The sequence below is a fragment of the Mytilus trossulus genome, chromosome 12 (assembly GCF_036588685.1).
Source record: "Mytilus trossulus isolate FHL-02 chromosome 12, PNRI_Mtr1.1.1.hap1, whole genome shotgun sequence".
NCBI classification, from domain to species: domain Eukaryota; kingdom Metazoa; phylum Mollusca; class Bivalvia; order Mytilida; family Mytilidae; genus Mytilus; species Mytilus trossulus.
Window position 1 is genome coordinate 49,810,885 of NC_086384.1, and position 20,027 is coordinate 49,830,911.

The window sequence follows — 20,027 nt, forward strand, 5'->3', positions numbered from 1 at the left end:
TTCCAAAACAGATTGCACTGAACCTACATCAAAAACACTTATTACTAGTTGCTTAACCATTTCTGTTTCACAGACTACCTTTACTTTCTTCTGTTGGATAGCTAGTGGTTTAAATATTGGCCTTTTGAGGCTGAAATTTCATTCAGTTTTTAAACAGTAAAGTTAATAAACTTTGCATCAGACCATACTGTCTGCATATATAGTTGAAAGTGACAGTCTTGTTACATCCAGGCTCCATGTTTTATCATATCTGAGCACAGATTTTAGCAAAAAGAAGTATATCTCCATCTCCCATATCATTTATATGCTTTTAAATATGCAAATGTGGGGAACGGCCTAAACTGGCAATCTGTTTTTTTAAGCATAACATTGCTAAAGACCATTTTATCCACATGTGTTATGCTATTTGAAACTTATATTTCCATCAAAAGTACATTTATAACCTGTTAAAGTTTGTTTGATAACTTAACAACTTCAGAAAATTGTGGTAAGTGAAAAATATTACATTTGATATAAGGCCTCACCCTAATTGAAAACCTCTATTTTTTGGCACAGGCTCATATAAAATTAACTTCTGGCCATTTTTCATAAGTCTGATACATGAAGTATGTTTTCTGTTGCTTTAAATAGATGTTAACTTATACATAGAGACATTAAAAAGTGTAAGTTTTGGTATCTTTTGGTTTTTAGAAGCTCAAATTTGATAGTTTTAATTGTTCTAATTCAATGCCACAATTCAGCACCCAAAATTCAGATATAAAAAATGCCACATTTTTTTTATTTGGTATCATATGGCTTTGAAACTTTGTAACCTGTTTTATAATATACTAAGCTTGAATCATGCCAAGTTTTATTAGAATTGGTCAAGTTTTAGGCCCCTAATAGGCCCAAGACCACAATTAATGACCTCGCTTTTCGTTGTCCACGAATATAGTTCCTTTTAATTAGAGTGTATTTTTCCTTAATTTTTTTTCTTTCCTTTCCTCACTCATTCCTTAAATCTTTTTGGGTGGAAATGAAAGAAGAGAGGTCAAATAAATTTTTGGAGGTTGTATTTTAACTGATTTTGATATGGAATGAGTGATTAGGTCAAGTGCAAAAAGGTGATATTTACAGTTTTCGGAACATCTCTTGACTTGTCAATAGGGGTATGGATGTGTATTGGCTAAATTTGTAAAAGTGATTGCTTCAATCTTCCTGAATTTTGGATATATATTTGGACTAGGACAATACATTACACACACAAAAAATTTGACGAAAGTGCATGGTGCAATTTTTTTAATGATGCAAAAGGTTATAAAGAACTGATAGAGGAATTAATTGTGGTCTGTGGCCTAAGAGGTGCATTTCAGCAAATTTTGAATTTTTACTTTGGCATCTTTTCTGAATGATCTATTGGTATTGATTTGTCAAACTATATGAGAAGAAATGATTTTCACTTTCATTTGATAGAAATTTTGTGAAAAAGTCACTTTTCAGGTTAAATGCCTAAAATGTAGCTTTTTCACTTTTTTCACAATTTTTTCAAAAACAGCATGCTTAATTTCTCTCTGACAGTTTTTTTCTGGTATCTATTTGTGTTTGTGATATTTATTTCAGTTGTTTATCTTATTTGTGAACTCTGAACACAAAAAAAAGTAGATAAAAACATAAAATGAGTGCAAAATGTGCTGTTTTAATAGTCTAAGGCTAACGGTCAGTATACGCAGCAGGTGAAATGTGAAGTTCTATGCACTTAAAAGTTGTATTCCAAAACAGATTGCACTGAACCTACATCAAAAACACTTATTACTAGTTGCTTAACCATTTCTGTTTCACAGACTACCTTTACTTTCTTCTGTTGGATAGCTAGTGGTTTAAATATTGGCCTTTTGAGGCTGAAATTTCATTCAGTTTTTAAACAGTAAAGTTAATAAACTTTGCATCAGACCATACTGTCTGCATATATAGTTGAAAGTGACAGTCTTGTTACATCCAGGCTCCATGTTTTATCATATCTGAGCACAGATTTTAGCAAAAAGAAGTATATCTCCATCTCCCATATCATTTATATGCTTTTAAATATGCAAATGTGGGGAACGGCCTAAACTGGCAATCTGTTTTTTTAAGCATAACATTGCTAAAGACCATTTTATCCACATGTGTTATGCTATTTGAAACTTATATTTCCATCAAAAGTACATTTATAACCTGTTAAAGTTTGTTTGATAACTTAACAACTTCAGAAAATTGTGGTAAGTGAAAAATATTACATTTGATATAAGGCCTCACCCTAATTGAAAACCTCTATTTTTTGGCACAGGCTCATATAAAATTAACTTCTGGCCATTTTTCATAAGTCTGATACATGAAGTATGTTTTCTGTTGCTTTAAATAGATGTTAACTTATACATAGAGACATTAAAAAGTGTAAGTTTTGGTATCTTTTGGTTTTTAGAAGCTCAAATTTGATAGTTTTAATTGTTCTAATTCAATGCCACAATTCAGCACCCAAAATTCAGATATAAAAAATGCCACATTTTTTTTATTTGGTATCATATGGCTTTGAAACTTTGTAACCTGTTTTATAATATACTAAGCTTGAATCATGCCAAGTTTTATTAGAATTGGTCAAGTTTTAGGCCCCTAATAGGCCCAAGACCACAATTAATGACCTCGCTTTTCGTTGTCCACGAATATAGTTCCTTTTAATTAGAGTGTATTTTTCCTTAATTTTTTTTCTTTCCTTTCCTCACTCATTCCTTAAATCTTTTTGGGTGGAAATGAAAGAAGAGAGGTCAAATAAATTTTTGGAGGTTGTATTTTAACTGATTTTGATATGGAATGAGTGATTAGGTCAAGTGCAAAAAGGTGATATTTACAGTTTTCGGAACATCTCTTGACTTGTCAATAGGGGTATGGATGTGTATTGGCTAAATTTGTAAAAGTGATTGCTTCAATCTTCCTGAATTTTGGATATATATTTGGACTAGGACAATACATTACACACACAAAAAATTTGACGAAAGTGCATGGTGCAATTTTTTTAATGATGCAAAAGGTTATAAAGAACTGATAGAGGAATTAATTGTGGTCTGTGGCCTAAGAGGTGCATTTCAGCAAATTTTGAATTTTTACTTTGGCATCTTTTCTGAATGATCTATTGGTATTGATTTGTCAAACTATATGAGAAGAAATGATTTTCACTTTCATTTGATAGAAATTTTGTGAAAAAGTCACTTTTCAGGTTAAATGCCTAAAATGTAGCTTTTTCACTTTTTTCACAATTTTTTCAAAAACAGCATGCTTAATTTCTCTCTGACAGTTTTTTTCTGGTATCTATTTGTGTTTGTGATATTTATTTCAGTTGTTTATCTTATTTGTGAACTCTGAACACAAAAAAAAGTAGATAAAAACATAAAATGAGTGCAAAATGTGCTGTTTTAATAGTCTAAGGCTAACGGTCAGTATACGCAGCAGGTGAAATGTGAAGTTCTATGCACTTAAAAGTTGTATTCCAAAACAGATTGCACTGAACCTACATCAAAAACACTTATTACTAGTTGCTTAACCATTTCTGTTTCACAGACTACCTTTACTTTCTTCTGTTGGATAGCTAGTGGTTTAAATATTGGCCTTTTGAGGCTGAAATTTCATTCAGTTTTTAAACAGTAAAGTTAATAAACTTTGCATCAGACCATACTGTCTGCATATATAGTTGAAAGTGACAGTCTTGTTACATCCAGGCTCCATGTTTTATCATATCTGAGCACAGATTTTAGCAAAAAGAAGTATATCTCCATCTCCCATATCATTTATATGCTTTTAAATATGCAAATGTGGGGAACGGCCTAAACTGGCAATCTGTTTTTTTAAGCATAACATTGCTAAAGACCATTTTATCCACATGTGTTATGCTATTTGAAACTTATATTTCCATCAAAAGTACATTTATAACCTGTTAAAGTTTGTTTGATAACTTAACAACTTCAGAAAATTGTGGTAAGTGAAAAATATTACATTTGATATAAGGCCTCACCCTAATTGAAAACCTCTATTTTTTGGCACAGGCTCATATAAAATTAACTTCTGGCCATTTTTCATAAGTCTGATACATGAAGTATGTTTTCTGTTGCTTTAAATAGATGTTAACTTATACATAGAGACATTAAAAAGTGTAAGTTTTGGTATCTTTTGGTTTTTAGAAGCTCAAATTTGATAGTTTTAATTGTTCTAATTCAATGCCACAATTCAGCACCCAAAATTCAGATATAAAAAATGCCACATTTTTTTTATTTGGTATCATATGGCTTTGAAACTTTGTAACCTGTTTTATAATATACTAAGCTTGAATCATGCCAAGTTTTATTAGAATTGGTCAAGTTTTAGGCCCCTAATAGGCCCAAGACCACAATTAATGACCTCGCTTTTCGTTGTCCACGAATATAGTTCCTTTTAATTAGAGTGTATTTTTCCTTAATTTTTTTTCTTTCCTTTCCTCACTCATTCCTTAAATCTTTTTGGGTGGAAATGAAAGAAGAGAGGTCAAATAAATTTTTGGAGGTTGTATTTTAACTGATTTTGATATGGAATGAGTGATTAGGTCAAGTGCAAAAAGGTGATATTTACAGTTTTCGGAACATCTCTTGACTTGTCAATAGGGGTATGGATGTGTATTGGCTAAATTTGTAAAAGTGATTGCTTCAATCTTCCTGAATTTTGGATATATATTTGGACTAGGACAATACATTACACACACAAAAAATTTGACGAAAGTGCATGGTGCAATTTTTTTAATGATGCAAAAGGTTATAAAGAACTGATAGAGGAATTAATTGTGGTCTGTGGCCATGTACGTTTACGGCAGATACATAGGTGATCTAAGACGTCTACTCAAATGCACCTAAAACAAGTTATCTTTCCTTCATCTTACGCAAATTATCACCACTGGAGACGGAAATAAGCAATTCGACTGGATCCTTGTTACCTCAAGGGACGATAGAAAAATTGTTAGATACGTGGTAGGAACCAGATAACCATTGTTGGCTGTGGTCCTTGAACATTTCTGGAAAATTCAATATTCTGCGTTCTTAAAAAACATTGACTCAAAATGTTTGGAAGATCAATGTTTAGAGGATTAGAAGAAGATCCATTCTTTGCGTAAGTGTGTTAATAGTTCCACTTTACAACTTTATAAATACTAAAATAAGATCAGAAAGTGAAAAGTGAAAAATAAACAAAATTCATGTTTTGGTAATAAAACCAACATCCGGTACCAATATTGCTAATCTCTTTACAGTAATGTGAATATAAGCTGGTCCAAATAATTATGACGTCTTAGACATGTTAGAAGGCTATTTAAATTTTTTGCTTTGAGGTCTTCCTGCGAGTGCAATGTAAGGTGTCAAAGAAAAAGAATATAATAGCCTTTCAAGAAGTCATATCATCGTGTCATATGTTTTCATATGTCGCACCACAGCTCGAATAAATTTTGCTTTTTCCACCCGTCCAGCAAGAACAATCAATTGAAAATTATAAGCAGATAAGCATTTGTATTCAATATTTTTCAAATAAAAGAGAATATAGCTAGAGTGGGAATGGGTAGGCTGCCCATGGTGGGCAAGTGGAAAAAGCAAAATCCACATGAGCTGTAGTGTCATATGTTTTTGTATCAACCACTTTTCGTCGGTTTCAACTGCATACACGTACATTGTGCCGTGTTTTTCTGTTTCTATATTTAGAACACCACTACAACTTGACAAATTTAAAACATATTCAACATCGCTCTTTAAAGACGTTAGAACAAATTTAATAAAACTGACCTATTTAACCCTCTTGCTGCCGACCGTTTTTCAAGGTTGCATTTCATATGGCGGAAAATACGACAGCTCGACGTCTGTGACATAACATGTCAAACAACGACGTCATTCGATATATGACGTCACAAAATAATGACCATTACATTTCGGACCCATTGGAGAAAACATAACAGTGTTTAATCTTCAGTCTTTTAGTTGAAAGAGATACAGCATTGATGCATGAGAAGCTTGCATAAATTTAACCATGGACATATGTGTCAGGGATTGGGTAATCGTAATCTGTAATCGTAAATCGATTGTAATTGATTACATTTTTTCAAGTAATCGACAGTAATCTGTAATCGACCATATTTTCGATTACATGTAATCGTAATTTAATCGATTACAGCAAAAATTATGATGTACATTCGATTACATTTCGATTACTTTAGTAAAATAGTTTGATAAAATAAAATCTATAATTGAAATGAAATTAGACAACTGCATGTATTCCTCAGTTTATTGTACTGATAAAATAGAGTAATAATAGTATTTGAGAGTTTATAAGATTATCCAGATCTTCTTTCAAAATTTACTATATTTCCAGCATTTGAAATGAAAAACTTTTAATGTTTGTCAATACTTTTAGACCCTTTATACATATATGTATAATAAACAAAAAAGCTAAAATTAAGAAAAAAAAATTTTGAAGTAGGAAAATTCATGTAGTTTAAAGTTTAGTTATGTACTGCATTTAAGTATTAAGTTTTATTGTTATAAGATTCCTTAAGCATGTTAAGCTTAATTTTCAATAAGCGTTACAATTTATCTTATTGGCATGATATAGCCTTTTTGTGCTAATGCGGCGAAAAGCAACCAACAATTAATCAATCAATTTATTTAGAATAGATAACCATTGATTCGTCATAATGGGATGACATCAAATAAAGTTATATATTAGTGTTTAAACTTGAATTCGTATGAAGCTTCAAGATATTTGTAAACTTTTAAAATAACAGTTGATTGCTGTGCAAATCAGTGTGAATCTTAAGGAAAGAATACAAAATCATTTTGATAATCAACCAATGCATTGAAATATTTATTCAGTAATAGCATGGAAGTATTATATTGACAGGAACTCCAACAAGCAGACTTCAAACGTGTATAGTGCGATGCCGCAAAATCTTTAAGTATCTGTTAATTAACTCGACATGTCTTATGGATGCATGGGGTCCTATCAAATTTTTGGAACCTCGCGAAAGATTGTAATTACGGAACATACCGAAATAAACGGATGTGTACTTAATTGTCAAGGAAATGACATTAACTGACAGTGTGAATGACAAATATGTCAATATTTACGGGTTTTGCTGCTTAAAAACAAATAAAAAAGAAATGAAACGAAATTCTGGCAACTGTTTTCAACACATAGAAAAAAAATATAGAAAAAACCTGAGGAGTAAAAATACTCAGAAGCAATACACATTTAAGTATAAGTACAAATGTAACAATCAATCTTAAAATAGTAGGATTTTTTATTCATAAGAGGGTCCTTGGCTAATGTTAAGATTTGTTTACAACGAATTATCATAAAAGGTGTAAAAATTAATCTGATTGACTCGTAACCTGATATTGCTATATAGAGGATATCACATGTGTGTAGTTATTAACATCTTTTAGTCTTTAAAATATATTTGATAAGTAAGTTAATATCATTTTACGATATTTTACGATAGAGAAAATCATATATCTTTGCGTTACACTCGATAAGAGTTTGCGATCTTTCACTTGAAATTTAAGTTATCTGGCGCCATCTGGCACACTTCACGCGCATCACATTATTTTCTGCTTACACGCTACTACAGACTCATTTAATTTTTATAACACGATATTTTCCGATTTTCTTGTTATATTGATAAAAATATATCTTACAAAACTAAAAATAATCTTAACTTCTTTCCAAATATAGTTAATTTTCTTTTGTCATTCTGTGAAATGTGGACCGATTTTTATACGACCGCAAATTTTGAAAAAATTTTCGTCGTATATTGCTATCATTTAGATTGTTTTACCTGTAGTTTTTATTTATTGAACAGAAACAGGTGTCGTTGTCCATGTAGCGATTCGCAAAAAGCCACAGGAGTTTCCGTGTTTATTTACATTGGTAGGTAGACAAGCCCTTCGATAACAGATCACGTGATAAGATCAGTTTCTGTAAACTTTACAGGCGACAGCGGCATCGCAGATACCCCACAAAGGAGTTATCACGTACTTGACAAACTGAGTCGGAAGCTTTTATTTTCTTAAAGAAATCAGTGGGATCCGAATGTGTTAATTTTTCGTTGGAGTTCCTGTCAATATAATACTTCCATGGTAATAGATACATGTATTCAAATTTTGCCACTAAAATGTCATGAATGTATATTGTTTATGATTTTGAAATCTTAAAAATCTTCTTGTTTTTACTAATCAGATGTTCAAAGACTTTTAATCAAGTAGACACAGACTTTGTTTTGATATCAATTAAGTCTAATTAATTATAAGTGAGAGATTTATACTATATACATGATATATGCCCCTAGGTTATAAATTGTTCTCCATTGAGTTTTATTAGGTGTAATAAGGGGGATTATCCAAACAAAGGGAAGAATTCATTCATGTTATTATAAATTATAAATTTCCATCTTTTAAATTTAAAAAATAACCAGATGCTCCGCAGGGCGTAGCTTTATACGACCGCAGAGGTTGAACCCTGAACGGTTGGGGCAAGTATGGACACAACATTCAAGCTGGATTCAGCTCTAAATTTGTATTGTGATTAAATAGTTGACACAGCATAGGTTTCTGACACAGAATGAATGTGTTCTAATGAACTTCAAATTTTTGTTTTCTCTTAGAGCAATTCACTATGCTGTTGAATATTAATCCTCTCAAAAAAATGTTTGAAGAAATTTTCTTTTTATTTATGAAATTTCAAATGAGAAAAATTGAACCCAATTTTTTTAATCACATCCCCCTTTCCCTTATTCCAAAACTAATCTCAATTAAAATATTCTAATGGAGTTTGCAACAATAACTACTCATTTAAATACATCATAAAATATTAAGATGTAAAAAAACTGCTTGTTATCACTGAATGGTAAAGATTATTTAAATTTATCAGTTGGTAGTAAAAAGTGAATATACATTGTATATATATTGTACATAACAAAGATTTAAGTTGATTCTGGACAAAGAAAGATAACTCCAATTAAAAAAAATTCTTGCTATTGCACAATAATGTGCAATAAGATATTTCTTGCTTACTATTCTGGACAAAGAAAGATAACTCTAATTAAATTTTTTTTGCTATTTCACAATATTGTGAAATTAGATATTTCTTGCCATTGCACAATACTGTGCTATTGAAAAGACTTGCTATTGCACAATACTTAATATAATAATTTTAGATCCTGATTTGGACCAACTTGAAAACTGGGCCCATAATCAAAAATCTAAGTACATGTTTAGATTCAGCATATCAAAGAGGCCCAAGAATTTAATTTTTGTTAAAATCAAACTTAGTTTAATTTTGGACCCTTTGGACCTTAATGTAGGCCAATTTGAAAACGGGACCAAAAATGAAGAATCTACATACACAGTTAGATTTGGCATATCAAAGAACCCCATTTATTCAATTTTTGATGAAATCAAATAAAGTTTAATTTTGGACCCAGATTTGGACCAACTTGAAAACTGGGCCAATAATCAAGAATCTAAGTACATTTTTAGATTCAACATATCAAAGAACCCAACTGATTCATTTTTTGTCAAAATCAAACTAAGTTTAATTTTGGACCCTTTAGACCTTAATGTAGACCAATTTGAAACATGACCAAAAGTTAAGAATGTACATACACAGTTAGATTCGGCATATCAAAGAACCCCAATTATTCAATTTTGATGAAATCAAACAAAGTTTAATTTTGGACCCTTTGGGCCCCTTTTTCCTAAACTGTTGGGACCAAAACTCCCAAAATCAATACCAACCTTCCTTTTATGATCATAAACCTTGTGTTTAAATTTCATAGATTTCTATTTACTTATACTAACGTTATGGTGCGAAAACCAAGAAAAATGCTAATTTGGGTCCCTTTTTGGCCCCTAATTCCTAAACTGTTGGGACCAAAACTCCCAAAATCAATACCAATCTTCCTTTTGTGGTCATGAACATTGTGTCAAAATTTCATTGATTTCTATTTACTTAAACTAAAGTTATTGTGCGAAAACCAAGAATAATGCTTATTTGGGCCCTTTTTGGCCCCTTATTCCTAAACTGTTGAAACCAAAACTCCCAAAATCAATCCCAACCTTTCTTTCGTGGTCATAAACCTTGTGTCAAAATTTCATAGATTTCTATTAACTTAAACTAAAGTTATAGTGCGAAAACCAAGAAAATGCTTATTTGTGCCCTTTTTGGCCCCTAATTCCTAAAATGTTGGGACCAAAACTCCCAAAATCAATACCAGCCTTCCTTTTATCGTCACAAACCTTGTGTTAAAATTTCATAGATTTCTATTCACTTTTACTAAAGTTAGAGTGCGAAAACTAAAAGTATTCGGACGCCGACGACGCAGACGACGACGCTAACGTGATAGCAATATACGACGAAATTTTTTTCAAAATTTGCGGTTGTATAAAAATGATATATTTTTTTATCAGAGAAAGGAAACCTCTCTCATTGCCAAGATTGAATTTTATTTAAAAACATCTGATAATAATAAGTGAGTATTATATCAAACTGAAGTCAGTATAAGAGAAAAACTTTGCAAACCATTGAGAAAATTAACTGCAATATTAAGAAGTAATTGATGCAATGGTTGCATCTATACGCATGTTCTCACGTTGATCATCACTCACTTAACATTTTTTAAATAGCTTAAACCCTCTGAAAGAGCTTCCATTTAGAAAACAAATGTCAAAATAACATTTTATAAACCATGCTTTTAAAGCTGTTTGTGTAATGTTCTAAATTTTCACTAAAAATAAACTGAGCAACATAGTTGTGTTTTATCTTTGTTCATTATTTTAAAGCGTGTAATCGATTATTAATAGATTGCACAAAAATCCTGCATGTGATCGATTATTATTCGATTACATTTGTCAGTAATCTTGCCCATCCCTGATATGTGTCCTCCGGCACTGCCGGTGTGGACATATGTGTCCCTCCTGTAGCAAGAGGGTTAACCATTTTTTTCAATGTCTAAAATATGCATCACTAGAATAGTTGTGCAAAGAAAATCTGGAGGGTTAAAATTAAGTCAAGATACATGTATATATGTTTTTTGCCTGTCAGACACCTGATCTTCAAGACATTTGACTGTTATGTGATTTTTTGGCCAATTTAATTACAAACCAGCCAGTTAAAATTAACAGGGTTCTTATATAAAATGGTTGTTCAAAATCTTATTATTCTTATTAGCCGGTTCAACTACGACGAGGGATTCGACCTAGATGATCCTGAATTGCTCCGGACACCACCACACACATCGCCACTATTAATGCCATCTCCAGAGACAGTAACAACAGCACTTGTGATCTTGGGAACGGCCAGATACATCTTATCACACTCCTTGAAACAAAGTAAAAGCTAAACGGTCAAATGAATCAGAACCACACAATATGTAGAAAGACCGCAATATCCAGACAGGATAGTAGAAAGGAAAAACCAACATATCATCGTCATCTTATTATTCAATATTTAATTTTATTTTTTTTATACAACTTCATAAACTTTGATGATACATGATGAATACAGTCTTCACTTTTTACATTTAATCCTAAATTTTGAACTGCATTGTATTTTAGAAAAAAATAACGTATTTTATACAAACCAGGTGCAAATCTGAAATTAATCAAAATGTAACAATTTCAACACATGGAACATCAACCTAAAACTATTTAGTAGTAATCTTTAGTACTGAAAAGTATTAAGTAACTTTTTTTTATGATTCAAGCGATCACCAGAACCACATGTTAGAAAATATTTATTTCCGGATTTAAAAACTCAACAGTAAAAACCATAAGCGGTGAAAATTGTTATTAGTACAAAAACACATCACATGATGATAATTATTTGGTATTGGCTGTCTGACACATGGTTGGCAACATTTTTCACTTTTCAATAATTTAATTACTAGCCAGTCTACACTGCTGTTGTGAGTTCGAAACCCCACTCATGCGGGTACATACGACTCCAATCTTTAGTTTTCCTATTGAAGGATAGGGTTTTTTCTGGGCACTCTGGCTTCCACCACCACAAAATTGCCGTTTTTTTGGTAAACAACAAAAATCAATCAATCTGATAATAATTTAATTTCAAGGTTGTCTGATTGTCTAAATTACTGTAATGGATTTCGTGTTACACACACAATTCACATGTTAATGTTGGAAATCTATACAGTCCTATTTTATGCCCAGTCATAGTGGAGGGGTTACTAAGTTTTACCCTTGTCCATCTGTACATACATTTGTGTATTCCAAAGTTGGTTTCTGTTCTCTAACTTAACTTTTCCTCATCCAAATTTTATAAAACTTATGAACAATGCTTATTACTACACTATACAGATCAAGTGTGGAATTTTGGTGCCGTCAATTTTACTGTTCTAGAGTTATGCCCTTTTCAAATGGTAAAATTGAAAAAATATCAATCAAGTGAAAAAATAAATAAATAAAAGTTATATTTTTTTGTCCATGATTATAGTTGAATCATCTACAATCAGTGCTTTTTAAAATCTTCTTTGAAAATTGGAGTTATCTTTCTTTGTCCAGAATGATAGTTGAATCAACTACAACCAATGCTTATATATACAATGTCATGTTCAATTTTACTACCAACTGATAAACTAAAGCAATCTTTAATCAATTTGTGAACATCAGCATATTGGCGATGTCACTTTGTCATCTGACGTCATCTGACTCAGGGTGAGGGAGTCAACACTGGAACAGTGTTTTCAACATTTTAATTCATGCTGCCAGTAGATTTTGTAGGTTGCATTTTGTGTGCCATAAAATTAGATAGCAGAATGTCTGTGATGTAACATGCCTAACAATGACCTCATTCAAATTATATATGATAACCTGTTCTAATAACACATTTGGAACACATTGAATGAAGATCTTACACTGTTTCATCTTCAGTCTTTTATTTGAAAGAGATCCAGACAGATTGAGAACCATAAGTCCTAGAGACAGTTTAGTGAGAACCCTTCACATGTAATGATGTAGTAATACTGATTTTTTCTTTTTCTTCTAGTGCACACCGGAACCACATGGCCAATATGAGTCAGATGTTTAATGACCCATTTCAAATGCAAAATATTGGACCAAGAATAGTTCAAGCTGGGAGAGATCCCAGAGTGCCTGATAGATCCAGGGCTGTTCAACAACAGCAGCAGCAACAACAAATGGATCCTTTTGGTTTTGGAATGTTTGATAACATGATGTTTGGTAACATGAGAAATATGATGGCAAACATGCACCAGCAATTTGTAAGTTAAATTACATGTATAATGTTATAAATTTGGTTACATGAACAATGTATCACACACCAATTACAATAAAAAAAATTTGTGACATGTTTAAATGGCATGAAGGGTTTCTTTCTATAAACCAATTTATTATAATACTTTTTATATGAAGAGGGTTCAAAAAGTCAAACAACAGCATTAGCTACCTTTACATTACTGGAAATTAGGGATATTAAAATCTACATTTTACATGTTCAACAAAGACAAAGCTTAAAACTTATTAGAAAATGGACAGACAATCAAGCATAATTGACCATTAATATTGTCAATGATTGTCTAAAAAGTGCCTTAAGCCGTTTTTTTTTGTCTGTCAAAAAATAGGACTGACACAGAGATTGTAAAAAGTTGCAGAACATTTTCCTAGATAGTTTTGGAATTTTTTATCTACTCTATATTTTGTATGCCTAAAAATAGCAAATCTTAAAATTTATATGTATCATATAGTTATGGCAGTTATGAATGGAATTATGAAATTTGGTCCAGACTCGGTATGTTAATTAGATATTTTTCATTGTAATTTTATTGATTTGTTTATAGGACAATGTGGGTAACCATGGTAACATGGGTAACAATCCAGCTGGTGGTGGACACAGCTTTGTCCAGTCATCCTTTATGTCCTATTCCAATACTGGTGATGGAGCACCCAAAGTATATCAAGCCTCGTCATCAACACGTAGAGCTCCAGGAGGGGTAAGATACCATTGTCAGTAGCAGATCCAGAACATTTTTATTATAGGGGTCTCATTGACTGCTAAAGAGATGCCTGATCCAGGTCTTGAAGGCATAAAACTTTGCTCAGTGCTCGGAGCACAAAAATTATGCTCGAAACATGAAATCCAGCAATTTGATTGGTTGATTTTCGAGTCTGAGTACAAAAATCATGCTCTAAAATTTTATTACAGTGATTCCCTTTATAATCAACCTATTTTTTTCCCACAAATGTGGGGCCCCCTTACAATGTCTTTATATCCTTCTATCTGATATATTTTCAAATTTATATAAAAATTAGGAGATGTGGTATGATTGCTGATGAGACAACCATCCACCGCAGTTCAAATGAAGTGGATGTAAGCATTTATAGGTATCTGTATATATAATTGGCTATGAAAATCCCTGACGTAAAATATATGAAACAATTTGAATTGTGAAAACTAATGGCCTAATATCAATGAATATAATATAACAAAACAAATTACTTAGAATAAATATTATAGATATAAACCAAAGATGACCAATGAACTACAGGCTCAGATAAGAATCAGACATTATGTGAATTAAAACATTTCATATTCAGTAAAATATGTGTAAAATTGCAATATATGTTTGTGGGACGTTTCCATGGGGAGATAATTACTTTTGAATTTCTTTCAAAAAGTCTTTATTCAAAAGAATAATATTTTAGGTTATCTCCCCTTGAAAACTTATCAATAGCATATTGTTATTTCACACATATTTTACTGAATATATGATGAATTATTTAAAATGATATCTGATTCTTATGAATATAGAATACTTTTAGATGTTTAGAAAGAAAAACTATATGAAAGCTTAGTTTTGACAATTTTATAGCAATTAAAAAAAACAGTTGCCTTCAGCATGGAAATGACTATAATATAACTATACAAACTGATAAACTTATTTTGTCTCAACATGCACCTTGCACTTTCACATTTTGACTGAACAATTTGTTCAATATTCTAACCAGTTGAACAAATTGGTTTAATAAAACAAATTGCAATTTGGTCAAAATTTTGAATGAGTTGCAATTGGTGGAGAGCAACACTAACAGTCAAGTCACTGTAATTGGAGACAAATTAAGAATAGAAAGAACAAATAATACTAATACATGTGATAGTATTCAGAAATGAAGTTATAATTTATATGAAACTGTAATAGTATATATGTATTCAGAAATGAAGTTATGATTTATGTGAAGTGTGATGTCATTATCATCATTTTTCATACAGATCAAAGAAACAAAGAAAATGGAGAAAGATTCAGCATCAGGTTTGGAGAAAATGGCAATTGGACATCATATTCAGGATAGAGGTCATGTGATTGAAAGGTCAAGAAATAGGAGAACAGGAGACGAGAATGAAAATCAGGAATTCCATCATCTTGATGACAGTAAGTTTCAAATACATGTAGATAACTTTCAAATTTTTGCACTCTCCTGTAATTTCAACATGTCACAATGCTTTTGTTATGAAGTCATGGTAAGAAACCATTGTTTGATGACGTTGTTTACACCAATTGACACATGTTCTTCTGTTCTTCTGTCCATCCATCCCACTTCAGGTTAAAGGTTTTGGTCAATGTAGTCTTTGATGAAGTTAGTTCACATGTTCTCTATGATGTGATATTTTTCAGCTTAATGTCAAATTAAAGTTTTTACCCCAATTTCACGGTCCAGGTCCACTAAACATAGAGTGAGGCATCTGTGTACTATGGACACATTCTTGTTCATTTTATGTTTCAACAGTAAATCATGCATTTTTTATACCTTCATCATGTACATGTACTTAAGAATTTAACTATTTTATTATTTTAATCTAGCCGAAGCCCAAGAATTTGACAGAGAATGGACAGAAAAAACACAGCAGTTCAGGGGACCAACTAGGCTTGAATATGCAAGACGAGGCGAGAGATCTGATAGAAGAAGAGACAACTTGGCAATTGAGGGAAGCAAAAAGAAAGACAAACACTCTTACAGGGAACGAGACTGAGAAAGTATGATTATTTTTAGCTTATCTGTTCAAATAAATAAATTAATGCACTTTTGCTTAAAAAGAGGGGCGAAAGATACCAGAGGGACATTCAAACTCATAGAACAAAAATAAACTGACAACGCCATGGCTTAAAAGGAAAAAGACAAACAAACCAACAATAGTATACAAAACCCAACATAGAAAAATAAAGACTTACCAACATGAACTCCACCAAAAACTGAAAATAGTTTGTCAATTTTATCCTGGTCCGATAACCAACATGACGGCAAAAGAATTTGATATTACACCCCTGTCAGAGATCTCACTCTCAGCTGATTGAAGTCCATTTAATGTCAACTTTTTCTCAAGCTGAGACTATTAAAGCAATTTCACATGAATGATGCCTGTAGCATTTAGATTAAAAGTTTGTTAATTTTATTCTGGTCCAATGACCAATATAGCTGCAAAGGAAATGTGCTAATACATCACTGTCTGTGCTTAACCTTGTCACATGTTTTTGTTCATTTGATATGCCTCATTTCTGACTTATCAGGATATTATTATAGTTTACAATACAGTTTGGAATTTGCTCATTGTTGAAGGCTTAAGGATAACCTTCAGAATATTTGGTCACTGCATGGTTGAAAGTATCATTGGCCATAAGATGCAATAAAATAGTATAAACGTGTCACCTTTTTACAAACAATTACATAACACATTATAACAAATATGTAGAAGCCATTCATATAGAATGAATGGAGAATTGTACCACATCTTATAATCTTATTTTATACTTTTTTTCAGATTAATGGATGAATGTTTGTGGATTGTGATCATCAGTATTTATACGGTATCAATCGTCATTCTGTGATTGACAGTTTTATTTATTTTTTGTACAGAAATAAAAAACTATAAAAAAACTGATAATTTTTTCACATTTTGAAAATACCAGGCAGCTGCTTCTATAAGAAGAGTAATGTGTTGTCATTGGACGATCATCCAAGCATTCCGAAAGACTTTATTGTTGTCCGATATTGATTAAATGTGTCAAAAGGTGTTTTATTATATGGACATTTTGTTATTGTTGTATTTGAAATCAAACTGTATAATCTTATTTTAGAAAAAAAATGATCAATTTGCACTCATTTTATGTTTCCATAGTAACACTATAGTCCCATGTTTATTTGTATCAAGCAAACTTTAAAATTCGAAGTCTCAAGTTTCTTAAAAGCAAGTTAAAAATTGTGCTAGTTTTATAAAACTTGTATTAATTAGAGCAAGCGCTATCAAGTTTTAAGCAAATCATTATTAAGCAAAATGATGAGATTGCAATTGAACTGGATTTTTGAAAATAAGAAAATGTTAAAAAGCGTTATTTTTACAAATAAGGGATATATTATTATTACTGTAAATCCATTTAACACTCTCACTTATTCTGTAGTTGACCAAATGGCAGGGTTTTACTTTGTTGCTTAAATTTCTTTGTTAATTACTTTGTTAACAGTGTTATATTGTTACTAAAACTTTCCAAAGAACATTCCTTTAACAAACACAGAATCTATTTATACCTCTAACTCGTAACTTGAAAGAGTATAAGAATAAGATATATTTTTGTTCAATATGTTATATATTTATTAACAGTATTCTTTAATACACTCATAGAAAAAGACTTCATGTTTAATTTACGTCATGAAATGCAAGACCAGCAACTTTATCAGATGGTTTAGGATTTATTCTCAAAAACTTAAAAAAATAGAAATACAGTTTCTTTAAAAGATGATTAAATTGAAGTATATATGTATTACAAAATAAATTTTGATCATTTGATCATTTGATCATGAGAATTTTGGCATTTATAAGTTTTAATTTGTCAAAATCATTTTTCATTTATATCATAGCTTTTTTCCAATAAAAAAAAATATACATATATATATATATATGAAAAAAATTTCAATACATGAAATTATATATTTTTGTCACACAATATTAATGCAGTATTCAAATCTATTATTGAAATCCCAGAGAGGAAGTGCTCATTATTAAACCAGTATTTTTTTAAATGATTTTTACAGCCGATTGCATTGAGTGTGTATGCACAGGTAGTATCTTTGGTTAGCTTGCTTGTAAGCTGAACAGTGAAGTCATTATTAGGTCAGGTATACTGTTGGACAAGTGTATTCTAAACAGTGGGTAGTTTATTTAACCTAATAATGACTTCACAGTCCAGCTAGCAAGCTAGATAACCAAAGATATTACCTTTAGCTATGCACTCAATGAAATCAGCTGTTATAGAATTAAACTAAACAAAAACATAGGGCGAACATGATTCATTGATGGTTTTGGGATTTTCTTGCATCGTTTTTTAGTCTGAAAACAGATTGTGTCCATAATGGATATTTCTATTATTGTTTTGTTATTATATTAACTAATGTAGTGTGTATGACAGTATGATAGGGTACTTTGTACCAACTAATATTGTCCATTATTTATAATATTATTGTCTTTACCCAGTAAGGACCAAAATCCTATAACACTTTGTACATTATAAATGTCATTTGATGTTTTTGAGGAACATACGGTACACCAAATCTGTAAATACTGTTGAATGTTTATGGTAAACATAATAATATACCACATTGAAAGCTCATGATTGATACTAACATATCTAGATTGTAATTTGGCATCTTGTTCTCATTGTGAAACTAAATCAGATTTTCTATCAAGTTACTAGAAATATGCTGTTTCAGAATTCTGGGTAATATTTTTCAAAAGCATACACCAAAATGTTGTGATTGGTTAAAAATGTTGTAAATAAACAATTGACGTAGCTTTTTTTTCATTTTGATGTATGAAAAATGAGATTACTCATAGTCCTTTAGATTCAGAAAGGCTAAATGATCTCTGCAGAAAATTTGTCATATAATCAGAGATAAAAAAAAAATGTTTGATTTTACCATGGAAACGGTTGGTGAAAAGTACTGTCATGCAGGTTATCAGATTGAGTGGTATTTTCATACACAATGAACTTTATACTTCACTTGTGTTTTTTTGTATTCCTTCATTGTAGACAGATTTGAAATAAATTATCTCTTTGCACTTAAAAAGTCTGATTTTCTCTGCCATCTGCTGTAGTTCTATGTTATCCAGATTCAGAAGACTACAAAGTTACCTCCCCTTTCAGAATTAAGTCAGTGTCCTCCAGTTATCTTTCCTTGATACAATTTACAAGAGTTGTATTTCTTAAAATAAATATCAGATTAGAATTGTAGACTATTTCATGTGGTCCACAATGAATATTTATTGTTCATGGAAAACCAAGTTTCCTAGATTACATGGGTAGAAAAAATCATAAACTGAAATAATTAGATTTGAACAGGCAGCCATTGGACTTTGAAGTCGAATGTTATTTGAAAGCAACCTTTTAACAATAAAAATTAAGATATTTGCAGAATTACTTTTAGAAAGAATTTAATTCATATCCTTTAGAGCAACACAAATACAAGTATCTATTTTTACCATATGCATTGTTCAAAATACAAATATTGAATGATAATTAGCTGTTTTTGGGTGCATCTGAGTACTGATATACATTGTATAAATAAGAAAAATATGGTAAAAAATCGATTGCCATTGAATAAACAATCATCCACTGACCAAGGGACATAAATGTTAGCAAATAAAAGTAAACAATGCAAGAACAAATCCATATTGCAATGCAAGCTATAAACAGCCCAAACAAAACAATTCAAAGGACCAAACTAATAGGGTGATTTGTAAACAAACAAATTGATATAGAGCAACTAAAAACCTCTTGAGGTCTCTGATTGGACCTCATCGCCATGGTTCATTTGTCATTGTCATTCTCCAGATAACATGATCACTTTTCGGAGATATTTTAAGCAATAGTTCAATCTTATTGTTACCTATCTTCAAATTCCCACAACAGAGAAAATACCTTAAATTTATATATTTTC

At 31.2% G+C, this 20,027-nt stretch overlaps 1 protein-coding gene across 1 annotated transcript; it reads left to right on the forward strand.

The window, feature by feature from the left end:
- The first annotated feature begins 4,907 nt into the window (after positions 1 to 4,907).
- LOC134692757 (myeloid leukemia factor 2-like) lies at positions 4,908 to 19,157 on the forward strand. Its single transcript, XM_063553272.1, has 6 exons — positions 4,908 to 5,139; positions 13,072 to 13,306; positions 13,883 to 14,035; positions 15,313 to 15,472; positions 15,902 to 16,075; positions 16,858 to 19,157. Exons 1-5 carry the CDS (start codon positions 5,090 to 5,092, stop codon positions 16,069 to 16,071), a joined length of 768 nt encoding a protein of 255 aa, XP_063409342.1. The 5' UTR covers positions 4,908 to 5,089; the 3' UTR covers positions 16,072 to 16,075; positions 16,858 to 19,157.
- Positions 19,158 to 20,027: the final 870 nt, after the last annotated feature.

What these genes read in the sequence shown, in the direction of transcription:
- LOC134692757 (XM_063553272.1), top strand. Translation starts at nt 5,090, where the DNA reads ATGTTTGGAAGATCAATGTTTAGAGGATTAGAAGAAGATCCATTCTTT. An exon ending in CAAACATGCACCAGCAATTT is followed by an intron (nt 13,307 to 13,882) that starts GTAAGTTAAATT and finishes ATTTGTTTATAG; the next exon opens with GACAATGTGGGTAACCATGG. An exon ending in ATTCCATCATCTTGATGACA is followed by an intron (nt 15,473 to 15,901) that starts GTAAGTTTCAAA and finishes ATTTTAATCTAG; the next exon opens with CCGAAGCCCAAGAATTTGAC.